At 40.3% G+C, this 13,248-nt stretch overlaps 1 protein-coding gene across 4 annotated transcripts in view; it reads left to right on the top strand.

The window, feature by feature from the left end:
* Positions 1 to 13,248, top strand: part of usp34 (ubiquitin specific peptidase 34) — a 367,536-nt gene that overhangs the window by 317,075 nt on the left and 37,213 nt on the right. For all 4 annotated transcript variants that reach the window (XM_072581002.1, XM_072581003.1, XM_072581001.1 and 1 more), the window contains one exon: positions 6,249 to 6,406. In XM_072581002.1, the coding sequence (XP_072437103.1) occupies positions 6,249 to 6,406 (158 nt within the window). The remainder of the gene's footprint in view (positions 1 to 6,248; positions 6,407 to 13,248) is intronic.

Genomic DNA, 13,248 nt, shown 5'->3' with positions numbered 1-13,248 from the left:
GTAGGCAGCCTGTCTCCCCAATGTAGAGGAGACCACATCGGGTGCAGCGGATGCAGTAAATGGTGTGTGTGGAGGTGCAGGTGAATTTGTGACGGATATGGAAGGATCTCTTGGGGCCTTGGAGGGAAGTGAGGGGGGAGGTGTGGGCACAAGTTTTGCATTTCTTGTGGTTGCAGGGGAAGGTGGTTGGGTTGGTGGGGGGGTGTGGTCCTGACGAGGGAGTCGCGGAGGGAGTGGTCTTTCCAGAACGCTGATAGGGGAGGGGAGGGAAATTTATCCTTGGTGGTGGGGTCTGTTTGGAGGTAACGGAAATGACGAAGGATGACACAATGGATCTGGAGGTTGATGGGGTGGTAGGTGAGGACCAGTGGGGTTCTGTCCTGGTGGTGATTGGAGGGGCAGGGCTCAAGGGCGGAGGAGCAGGAAGTGGAGGAGATGCGGTGGACAGCATCGTCAACCACGTCTGAGGGGAAATTGCGGTCTTTGAAGAAGGAGGCCATCTGGGTTGTTCGGTATTGGAATTGGTCCTCCTGGGAGCAGATGCGGCGGAGGTGAAGGAATTGGGAATATGGGATGGTGTTTTTACAGGGGGTAGGCTCCCACCCTGCAGAGCAACTCTATAGCGCAGAAGCAGGTCATTTGGCCCATTGAGTCCACACCGATCCTCCAATGAACAACCCCCCCTCCCCAAACGTATTCCCTGTAAACCTGCATTTCCATGACTAACTCACCTCACCTCGACATCCTTGGGCACTATGGGCAATTTAGTATGGCCAATCCTCCCTGGTACACCCGGAGGAAACCCCCACACTCGTGGGGAGAATGTACAAACTTCACTGTTGCTATTGAACATGGACCCTTGGTGCTGTGAGGCAGCAGTGCTAACCATTGAGCCACTATGCTGTGATGGAAAGGCTGGAGGGCTAATGTTTCACAGAATTTTAGTTTGCTTGCTGCTCAGGAGCCATTTTTATCTGTAATTTCAATCATAAAATGTCTAAAAATGTTCTGGTCACAACTCCAGGTTTAGAGTGAAGTAGGTAGCAGGAAACAAAGAAGTATACTTTACTTCTGAAATTTCAAAGCTGAATTATGGCTCTATGAAGGCAACTCTGTAGGCTTCTCTTATTACCAGCATTATCATTAATTCTACCTGCGTGGGCCCCCGATGTCTGTATGTGGCAACAACTTCCAGAATTAGAAGTCAGTAATGAATGCTAGTTACCTGATGTGCACTTGGAGCAGCTGCATAGCTTTAGAGAGAACATTGCTTACTACATAGACAGTGAAAGAATAGGACTAAGTCCACAACTAAACCAGGGGTTTTTCTAATATATTCATAGAATTGTAGCAATGTTTTTACTCAGCTACGTAGTCATTACAGGAAAAAAATGCAATAGTATTTCTGTCCACATGTGCCATCTGGTCCTGAGCTATTCTTTTGCTTGCCCCATGCCCCTTAAAGTCCTTTTCAAGGACATTTTCTGAGCAACAAAAATGAGATGTCAGCCATCCAGCTTCTCTCAGGAAGGAAGCAGAACGTAATTTTATATAGTGCTCTTAAGATCTCATAAGGTCCAAAAGTACTTTATAGCCAATGATGTACTTCCTATATAATAGGAAACACAGAAGCCAGTTTATATACAGCTAGATTCCACAAATTTTAGTGAGGTCATGAGTGGATAAGTTTTTTATTATATTTGCAAGCATGGATAGAGTTGAAGACAGACAAACTGATAGAACTGGTGAACAGTATAAAAGAACCATGTTAAACTTCAATAAATTTAACAATTACATGGGAGTGATCTGAAAGAACTGTGCTAAACTTAAATAAAGGTAATTACTTGGGAGTGAGGGCAGAGTTGGTGAGAGTGGATTGCGAAAGGAGTTTAACAGAAAAGACAGTTGATAAATGGCAGAAATTTTGTTAAATAAAACAAAGTTATATCTCCATGAGAAAGAAGGATTCCAGGAAGAATATAAACAGCCCAAGGGTAACCAGGGAAGTTGAGGACAGTATCAAATTGAAAGAAATCTATATTGTGGCAAAGATTGGTGATAAATCAGTAGGTTGGGAAAGTTTTAAAAGCCAATAAAAGATTACCATAAATATCATAAACAGGAAGAAAGAAAACTAGGAGGGTAAACTAGCAAGTACTTGTGAAAGCAAACAGTAAGAACACCTTTAAATGTATGAAAAGGAAGAGAGAGGCAACAGTGAACATAGGCCCCTTGGAGAACGAGGCTGGGAAAATATTAAAGGGGAGCCAGGTAGAGGAGTTTGCCTAAGTCTCCACGGTAGAGGATACTAATAGCATTATGAAAATATTAAGTGACTAAGGAGATTGGGAGGGGGAAATAAATATAGTGCAAAGGCAACTAGAGGTCTAATGTCCAATAAAACTGCTTAATATGATGGATTGCATTCCAAGATTTTAAATGAAGTAACTGCAGATATAGTGGATGCACTGGTAGTAATCTTCCAAGAATCCTTAACATTCTAGAAAAGTTGCCGAGGATCAGAAAACTAACTATGTAACACATTTAATCAAAGAAGGAAGGAGACAAAGAAAATAATGTAAATACAGGCTGGTTAACTTAACATCCCGTCATTAGGAAAATGCTAGCGTCTGATATAAAGGATGTACTAGCAGACCATTTAGAAACACAAATGGAATCAGCATGGCTTCACGAAGGGGAAGTCATGTCTGATAAATTTATTACAGTTCTTTGAGGAGGTAACTAGCAATGTAGATAAAGGGGCACCTACAAATGTAGCTACAATATATTTGGATTTCTAAAAGGCATTTGATTAGGTTCCACACATAGGGCTCCAATAAGAGCCCATGATTTTATGGGTCGGAAATTAGCATGGATAGAGGATTGGCTAATAGGAGACAGAGTTGTGGTAAGTGGAGCATTTTCAGTATACCAACCTGTAACTAGTGGAGTGCTGCAAAGATCATTTAGGCCACAGGTATTTATATATTAATGACTTGGATGATGGAAGTACTATCTCCAAGATTGCAAGATGATACAAAAATAGTTGGAAAAGCAAGTCATGAGATGACACAAAGAGTCTGCAAAAGAATAAAGACAGGTTAAACTTGGAGATGGAATGTAATGTGGGAAAATTTGAGTAATGTATTTTGGTCAGAAGAAGAGCTAAATAATATTTAAATAGGGAAATGCTGCAGGATGTTGCACCACAGGGATTTGGAGTCCTGGTGCATGAGTCATAAAAATCTGGAATCCATGTTCAGTCGGTGATAGGGAAAGCAAATGGATGTGTTGGCTTTTAGGAATGATGTATGAAATAGGGATGTCTTGCTAAAACTACACAAGACACTAACCAGACCACAGTTGGAATATTGTGAACAGTTTTGGCTCTTTATCCAAGGATAGATTGGAGACAGTCCAGAATAGGTTCACTCGTTTGACCTCCATATCAAGGGATTGTCTTTGAGAAGAGGTTGAGTTTGTACACACAGGAGTTTAGAAGCATGAGGGGAGACCTTATTGAAACATACGAAATTCTTCTCTGGATTGAATATGTAGATTTGGAGAGGTTGCTTCGCCTTGGGAGAGTGTAGGACCAGAGGGCATAAACTCAGAATTGGGAGTTATCCATGTGAGACAGAGAGGCAGAGATTTTTTTTTGTCTGAGAGTGGTAATTGTGAAATTCTTTACTGCAGAGAGCTGTAAGGCTGCAGGAGATAAATTTCTAATTATTAAGTGAATTTACAGTTATGGCAATCAGGCAGAAAAATGGAATTATGGATTATCAGATTAGCCATAATATCACAGAGTGGCAGAGCAATCATGGTGAGCTACTTGACATGAGTGCTGAAAGCATTGTGGGTTTTCAGGCAGGTTGAGAAATTGAGATGTATGTAATCTGCATTTTATAAATAGAGGCTTATAGTATAAAAACAAGATGGTTATGGTGATTATTTTTTTGAAAATGTCTAGTTCAGTCTCAGTTGAAGAATCCCATTATTGACACCATATTTTGGGAAGAATGAGAAAACAATGGCGAGGATACAGAAAACATTTACAATACCAGTTCTGAGGATGAGGAACTTTATTTACAAAGGTACATTGAAGAAGCTGTGATGTTGTACTTGGAGAAGAGAAGATTGAGAAGTGGTTTGATAGATGTGCTCAAACGTGACCAAAACAAACTAAAAGAACTACAGATGCTGGATATCAAAAACAAAAACAGAAATGGCTGGAAAACTTAGATCTGGCTGCTTCTGTGGAGAGAAAGCAGAGTTAATATTTCTGGTTCAGTGATCTTTCTTCAGAAGAAAATTCTGCATAGTGTATAGGCTAGTGCATATTTGATGAGTTTTTCAGCAGATTTTGTTTCATTGCTTAAAATTGAGGTGCCTGGAGAGATTAGAGAAGAGATGCTTTTCCTATTGAGGGTCAAAAACATTAGAACAGTGATTTAAGATGAATGGTAAAGGAACCAAAGGTGACAGGAACTTTTATTCTGCAGTGAATGATTACGATCTTGAATGCATGTTGGTAGTGTAGTGGATGCAGTTTAGAGAATAGACTTCAGGTAAAAGCTAGTATATACCTGATATAACTGTTTTTATAAACTACCAATAAACACAGTCGAGGTGATGTTGTCTTAGGATTGTCCCATATGGTAGGAATTACTAAAAATGCTATGGTATTTCTTTCCTATGGCAACTCTGAGGCTGTTTGTAACTTTGTCATGTTTGAGTCCCTAAATGAGTTTTCAACCCATACAAAAAGCAATCCTGTACACAAGGCTATATGCAAGACTTAGTAGAGTGAAGATTCAGAACTGCAAATAGTTTGACCAGGAGGTGAATTTCCAGGAGTTTCCACAGTTTGAATGTTGCATGTTGTGTGCAGGAAGTCAACTAGTTAGAATCTTTTCCCATTATTAACATCATATACCCAAAGACGATTGACAAACCCACACTTGACGAAAGTCAGCAAAGGAACTAGTGCAAATATCCTTCTAGTCAGAATCCTGAAGGATATTTTCCTGGATCATTGGAAGTAAATGATCCAATGTACAACAGCAACATTAACTGCCTGTTATAAGATACCTACCCCTTGCATTAGTACATTGAGGATGCAATGCATCTGTAGCAATTCTGTATGGACCTGCAGAATTTTGCCTTGTGGGCCAGCAATAACAGGATTACTGACATGTATAGATATCAACATTGTGACTTTGCAAGATCACAGAGATACCAGCTGCAGCAGAAGAGATCAAGAAAACTTAGATCTAGTCCAGAACTTAGAACAATTGTACATTGACAGATTTAACAACATAGAAAACTTCAGAAAAGATACACTTTTTTCAGTCAAGCCACTTATAAAATGCAGTGTTCATGCAGGAGAAGTTTAAGAGTGAGCTGATTGACATGGAGCTATTGGAAATATTCATTGGTGTACATCAGTGCACAGACTAGTGTAATTCCCTTTGCATGCATGCATCAAAAGCTGTGTTGCTTTTGGGGCTGAACATGCAAATAGGCTAAGGACCAGGATGAAACTGTGTGACCAACTATCATGTGAAGTCCAGCAGCAGCATGCCATGGTTTGATGCAAAATAGCTATCTGTAACTGTAAGTACAGTTTGAGCTATTAAATAAAACAGTTTCAGATTTTCAAGTAAATTGAATTCACGCTGTGCTACTTAGCAAAATTACAAGAAATACAACAATGGCTGGATGTCACTTTTGCTTGGGAATGCACCTGTGAAACACGTTGATGCATTTAGTTACATGAAAGGCATTATACTAAATTCTAAAATGATGACCTCTACCCATAAAAGAACCCAGGTAGCAGACATATGGAACACCACAGTCTGCAAGTTGCCCTCCAAGTATCTCCCCATCCTGACTTGGAAATGTCACTGGGTCAAAATCCTGGAATTCTTTCCGCAGTAATGTGGTAAGTCAGCCTGGATCACATGGATGCAGCAGTTCTAGAAAGTAACTCAACACCTTCTCAATGGCAGTTATGGATGGACAGAAAATGCTAACCTTGACAGTACATCTCACATCCCAAGAATAAAAAGAACAAGTTGTTGTCATAATGCTAATCAGTAATTTCATATAGCTAGCTGGTCAATGTCATTCGTAAAAGTAGTTAAGTAAATATGTTGTTGAGTTAATTTAGAAATGAATTTCATTCTTTGCTGAACCATTGCTGTACCAAACTAACTACTCTGTACTGTTTCATTATTATATAGGCTGTTGAAGAACTATTTAACCTTATGCAGCTGTTTGTAGCTCAGAGACAAGATATGAGAGAAGAGGAACTGGAGGATGTTAAACAATTCAAGAAAACTACCATTAGCTGCTATTTGCGTTGTCTGGATGGACGCTCATGTTGGACTACACTTATTAGGTAGGAATGTCAATCAAAATAACAAAATACTTCTTAGCATTCAGTGTAAAGAATAAGCATATGAACCTAGTTTATGGAGTAATTTTAATAAGTATAATATTGGGATGTGATTCTAGTAAATTTAACACAAGATCGATGAAATCTGAGAGACTGATGATTAAAAGCAAAGTTGAAGATTTGAAGAATTTAGTTTTGTGATTATTTTAGAAAAAAAAATTTCTGTTATATGTTATGCGTTTTAGTGAGTTTGTTTTGTTTTTGCTGTTCATACTTGCTGAACTTATTTACCCAGTTGTTGGTGTCCAAAAGAAGTGTAAATTCTATATTCTTAAATATATGGGATTTAGCCTTTAGAATCATAGAGTTGTTGTGCATAGAAAGAGGCCATTCAACCCATCATTGCCTGTATCAGCTCTTAGCAACAGCAACTCAATTCATAGTACTCGCTCACCTTTTTCCTGTAGTCTGACCAATTTTTTCTCTTTGGACAAAATCCCTTTAACCGACCAAGTTGAAGCTAAATTTTGAAATTTGGCAGTATGGTGGCTCAATGGTTAGTAATGCTGCCACACAGGGCCAGAGACCCAGGTTCGATTTCAGTGTGTAGAATTCGCATGTTCTCATCATAACTGTGTGAATTTCCTCCAGGTGCCCCGGTCTCCTCCCACAGTCCATAGGTGTGCAGGTTAGGTAGATTGCCCCTGTTAAATTACCCCGTAGTTGGGTTGGATCGACTAACCATGATAAAATGTGGGGCCTCTGGGTGGAGGGTCTGGGTCTGTGGCTGGGTTGGATGCCCTTCAGAGGATCAGTGCAGATTCGATAGCTGAATGGCCTCTTTCCCCAATGGAGGAATTCTTTTATTCTGTGAAGCTATTTCTGGTTAAGCTCAGAAATTACATCAGAAAGTGAATCAGTCATGGGTAATCCCTCAACTATCATTTGTTCCTTTGTGACTAAAATCGATGTTCTTTGTTTTCCAACACTTCTACAAATTGGAACATTCTCCCCATCTATTCTGTCCTGATTTCCCATGATTTTCAAACTTAATGTACTTTATTCAGTCTGATTGCAGTTTCAATTGCAGAAGAGGTAATTTCAAAGATTGTATGTTATCATTAAAGTAGGTTTTAACAGCAAGAAGAGGTCATGAATATGAAGCACCAATCCTTAGACCTTGGATATTTCTGAATAAATTAAAATCCCATCCATTACAGTGTTCCTAGGCATTGTTGATGTCACTGGACCAGTTGGTGCAAGTTAAATTCATTTGCTAAATCAGGAGCACAAAGCTGGTCTCCATGGTGACAAAAATCCATCTGGTTCACTAATAATCTTCAGGAAGGGAATTTTACCATCCTCCTCCAGTCAGATCTACTTCTAACCCCAGACCCATTGAAATATGGTTGACTCTTAACTTTCCTCTGGCCTAGAAGCCCCTAAGTCAAGAATAATTAAGAATAGGCAACAACCTCTGGCCACCCGTGCATCACCCACATCCCATTTAAAATAAAAGGACAAAACAGTCATTACTAAATAATTTTTAACCTTTTCATCTTTGCTACTCAACCTGATTAATTTCTTTGTATATTTATATATTGTTGGATGAACTTATTGATGTTAGTCCAAAATTTGTCTTTCACTTGTTTGCACTGTCACCTTACCCTGCCGTCTGATTTTAGTTTGCTACTTTAAGATCATCTGTTAGTTATTTTTTTGCTATTTACTCTAGCACTAGGGCTGAGGCTTTTCATTGTATTGGCTCAAGTGCTTGAAGCTATTCTCTGTGCTTCTGTATCTAAGAATGGAGCAATGTTCAATATGTGGTCTGAGGAGTGTTTTGTACAGTTTCACTGTGACTGCCTCTGACTTGTACTCAATTCTGGCAAATTTTCTAGCAAGTATCTGCTGTTTCCTACTCTTCTGTCAATTACTTTTTTTTACAATTTTATCCTAATTTTAAACCTACTTAATCATTAGAGATCTATACATTTTAGCAGTTGGAAAGTAATGTTTGAATATAATGTTTTCTGGAATGACTTGGTGTATGTATGCACAAACTATCAAGATTGAAATCAAGACATGATTTGTGTTAAAGTCCAAGACAAAATGCTATTTTTTTGTTTTTATAATCTTGATCTGGACTACTACCACACTAATATTTCATATTATTTCATTGAAAGCAATCAAGCTCCATTTGCTGCCCATTGTCTGAAAATTTGAGTCTAGTTCTGGCATATCTTCTAACTTCTTCTTTGCTCTATTCAATGATTATTTCAGATCCTGTTCCTTCCAGCTATTATTTGAGCAGTACTGTGATTATATCAGTATCTCTAGTGCTTGAGAAAGGAATAAACTACTTCAGATGACAATTGAAGTCAACTGATTAGATTAGATTACTTACAGTGTGGAAACAGGCCCTTCAGCCCAACAAGTCCACACCGACCCGCCGAAGCGCAACCCACCCATTCCCCTACATTTACCCTTTTTACCTAAGACTATGGGCAATTTAGCATGGCCAATTCACCAGACCTGCACATCTTTGGACTGTGGGAGGAAACCGGAGCACCCGGAGGAAACCCAAGCAGACACTGGGAGAATGTGCAAACTCCACACAGTCGCCTGAGTTGGGAATTGAACCCAGGTCTCTGGCGCTGTGAGGCAGCAGTGCTAACCACTGTGCCATCGTGCCGCCCACAGTATCATCACAAGTGCAGCATCATCTCAGGTTCCACAATACTAATTGCTGTGAGGAAGGTAACTCCGCTGTGAGCAAGTAGAAAACTGTGTGATTAAGAGTTACAAAATGAGTGGGATTTGGGTCTTGACATCGATGCAGAAATTTGTTGTGAACATTGTTCCATGTAAAATAACTTGCCAATCTATCTGCAAAAAATAATCCAGTCTAAAATAATCAGAATTGATGTATTTTCGAAATTGATAGGATACAGTACAGAAGGAGACCTTTTTAGCTCACCATGTTTGTGCCAGAATAATGCAAAACTCAGATTAAAGTGATAGATGGAAAGAGTGATGATGCACTCCAGTCCTTTCCACTACTCAATGCATACCATTCTCAAAATGCCTGAGGTACACCAGCAAACAGTGTTCCTTCTCCAAGGACACCTAGCTGCAGACAAGCCCACAGAAAGGAAAAATGCATCCCTTTTACTGCTTCCGACCTGGACCCTTTGAATTTACCCAGGTTTGCATAATCAATCATGGGTAACCAATGAGAGAGAAATTACATTCTGTGAGATACTGCTCCTCTAGTCACAAGGTATTTCTATCCTGGGCATGTTACCATTGAGCCTTTCAGCAGCAAGCATGGAAGAAAAGCAGTCCTTGGTTGGATCACTGGCTGGAAATTGAATGACGGCGCATCAGTTTGAGTGTCAGACCAGCAGCAGTGAGAAAGAATCCTAAGGGTGAAAAAGCAAGAGAAAGGTAGACTCAGAGAGAGAAGAGGGAGGTATTTGCGCATAGATTCAAAGGGTATTAGAGAGAGGAAAAATATACAGTCTAAAGGGGCTGGATATGTGTGCGAAGAGATGCATGCACTCTGAGAAGGAGGGAAAAAACAGTCTCTGGGGAGTGAGGGGGAAAAAAACACTAACACAAACTGAAGGAACAAAAGTAGGCCATTTTGGACCCTTCAACCTGCTCTACCATTCCGTGACATCATGGCTGATCTGTTTTTGTTTCAACTTTAACTTTGCCATCTATTCCCAATAGCCTTTTGATTCCCTAACTTAAAAATCTCTCTACCTGCACCTTTTAAAAAATATTCAATCACCTTGCCTGCACTGCCTTCTGAGGCGCCGTTCCAAACTCTCAGCCCTCAAGAAGAAATCTTTATCTCTGTCGTAATGGGGTAACCCTTAATATTCTCTAGTTCCGGACTCACCAACAAGAAGAAGCATAAGTTACTAAACCATATCGTCAAGAGCATTTGGAATCTTTTATCAACCAAGTTGCTCCTCACTTGTCCGAACTCCAGCGAAACAAGCCAAGCCTGTCCAGCCTATCTTTGCAAGACAACCTGCCCATTCCAGCTATCAACCTGGTGAAGTTCCTCTGACCTGTCTCTAATGCATTTGCATCCTCCTTTAAAATAAAGAGGCTGAAACAGCGCACAGTATTAAACATGTGGTGTCATGAGTGCCTGAAACATAATGTCCTTACTTTTATAAAAGCAAAGATTGAAGATGCTGGAAATCTGAAATGAAAATAAAGTACTGGAGAAACTCAACGTGTTTGGCAGCATCTATGGAGAGAGAATCAGAGTTAATATTTTGAGTTCAATATATGTGTTCTTCAGAACTGGAAGGAGCTGGAAATTGCGTTTTTATCCTTTTTGATGGAAGGAGAGGAGGAATAAGTGGAACATATGTGAGGTGGTGTTAGGTGTGATAATGGAGTGGACCAGGATGTCATGGAATGCTGACCGTGAAGGTGAGGGAAAGTTGTGTTTAGTGGTTGCATCCTGCTGGAGGTGGCAGAATGGTAAAGGATGATCCTTTGAATGTGGAGACTGACAGGTAGAAAGTGAGAAAAAGGAGAACTTTGTTATTAATCTGGGAGAGAGGGGAAGAGTTGGACAAAATTGCAGGTGATGATTTGACTCATTTGAGTGCTGTTAGAAAGAGGGCGCAGTCCTTGATTTAAGGAAGAAAGAGGACAGATCAGATGCACCTCAGTGGAACCTGGCATCATCAGAACAGATGCAATGAAACTGGGAGAATGAATCAGAATTCCTGCAGGATGCAGAATGTCAGGAATTATACAAAAACAGAAGTTGCTGGAAAAACTCAGTTGGTCTGGCAGCATCTGTAAAGAAGAATCAGAGTTAGCATTTTGGGTCTGGAGATCCTTCCTCATAGGAGCAAGTGTAGTTGAGGTAGCTGAAGGAATTGGTTGCTTTCCAGTAGTTATTGTAGTCAGCCCACACCCAGAAGTGGAAATGGTGAAGTCAAGAAAGGGAAGAGTCCAAGATGGATCAATTGAAGGTGAGAGACAGATAGAAACTAGAAGCAAATCAAATTAACTTGTCTAATTCCAGATGAGAGTAGGGAGCAGCATTGATGTATTGGAAAAAGATTTGTGGGTGAGACCTAGTTGTACTAGAACAAGGAATTTACCACATACCCCACAAAGAAGCAGTCGCAATGGATATCCATAGCTGTGCGTTTGACTTGGAGAAAGTCAGACAAGTGAAAGGAAGAGTTGTACAAAAGTGAGAATGAGATCAACCAGGTAGATGGGGATTGTTCAGGCCTCGCTTCAAGGAAGTGGAGAGCCTTCAGGCTATCCTGAGTGGGGGTGACAGATGGGCAAAAGGATTATATATCCATGATGAAGAGGAAGTGGCTAGGACTGGAAAACTGGAAATTCACCATCGCAGAAGTGCTAAAGCGCTGAAGAGGCCATTTGACCCATTGTGTCTGCACCAGCTTGCCAAATGAGCATCATTTCCTAATGCCAAACTCTTGTTTCTTCATCATATCCTAACACATTATTTTTATCCAAATAACATCCAATATCAAATACAGAAAGTACGTAAAAGGTTTTAAATAACTATTTTACTTGGAATTTGCAGCTTACAGCAACTGCTAAAGGAAAGGTCAACTGTTTTTCCTCAGACTTTCACTAACTTTTACTGCCGAGTACAAACAGATCTCGCTCATGAGAGGATCAAGAACCAGAGGACACAAATATAAAGTGCTACGCAAAAGAAGCAAATACAAGATGAAAAACTTCTTGGTCACCCAGCCAGTAGTTCGGGTCTGGAATGCACCACCTATGGTGGAGGCAGGTTCAATTGAGGCATTCATAAGGGTAGTACATGAAGGTTTAAATAGGAAAAAAATGTGCAGGGTTTTGAGGAAAATAATTTTTTTCGTGGTATCCTTGGAGAGCATGCAACTTTCTTCTGTACCTTCTAAACCTTTATAGATACATAGGTGCCGTGGGGAATTGCATGCTTTATTTCCCCATCAAGCTTTTGAATTAATTCTCCCCTTGTTTTACTTCTTTTGTTTGTATTTTGTTATTGTTGCACTGCCCCAGTGAGCAGTGTTTATAATTTGTTCTTGGGTACTTTATCAATTATTGATGGGCTTGCTTTTTAATATAAATAAGTCTCTCAAAGGGATCTTGTGACACCGATCCTGTCCCTATCTCTGGGCCAGAAGGTCTGAGTTCAAGGCCCACCTGCCATAGCTGTGCCTGAACAGATTGATGTTTAAAAAAAAAGTTTCCTGATAGGGTTGGAGCGGGAAAAGAGTGATCTGTAAAAGAGTGGTCATTGTCCCCTTCTTTGCTGGACTATGAAATGTGAATAATCGGATGTGGAAGTCTGGCTAGCTCCAGCTTCCTCTTTTACTGAAGAAATAGTTATCAAAATAACACAAAGCATGGTCACATATCAGATCTCTTGTAGACTTAGGACCCAAAAACTTGAGATTGTAAGATGCCTCTTGCTGTCTGGCGTTTGGAGAATGGGGACGTGACATTTGTCTTGGAAGTGTGTGGTTTTCCTCTGGGGGGATATTTCTCCCCCCAAGCCAGCAGCCACATCCACAGGCCCAGATGCTGACTGCGTACCTACGGAATTTGATACGGGAATGGGGTGAAGGGAAGGGGCAGCACAATGAGGCTTGGCCTCCTAAGTTGTTTGGTTTGTTTTCTTCTGTACTGCCCTACTTCCTCACAGGCGGAAGAAGGTGCAGCATGTATGTAACTGCCTCATTGATGGTCGATGTGGGATGACCCTATTAAATTGGATCCAAGCCAGATGGTGAAATGGGGAACAAAACTTCAAGCTTATCCGTAATAGAATT

Source organism: Chiloscyllium punctatum, chromosome 11 (assembly GCF_047496795.1).
Source record: "Chiloscyllium punctatum isolate Juve2018m chromosome 11, sChiPun1.3, whole genome shotgun sequence".
In the NCBI taxonomy this organism is placed as follows: domain Eukaryota; kingdom Metazoa; phylum Chordata; class Chondrichthyes; order Orectolobiformes; family Hemiscylliidae; genus Chiloscyllium; species Chiloscyllium punctatum.
This window is presented reverse-complemented; position numbering and strand designations above follow the sequence as displayed.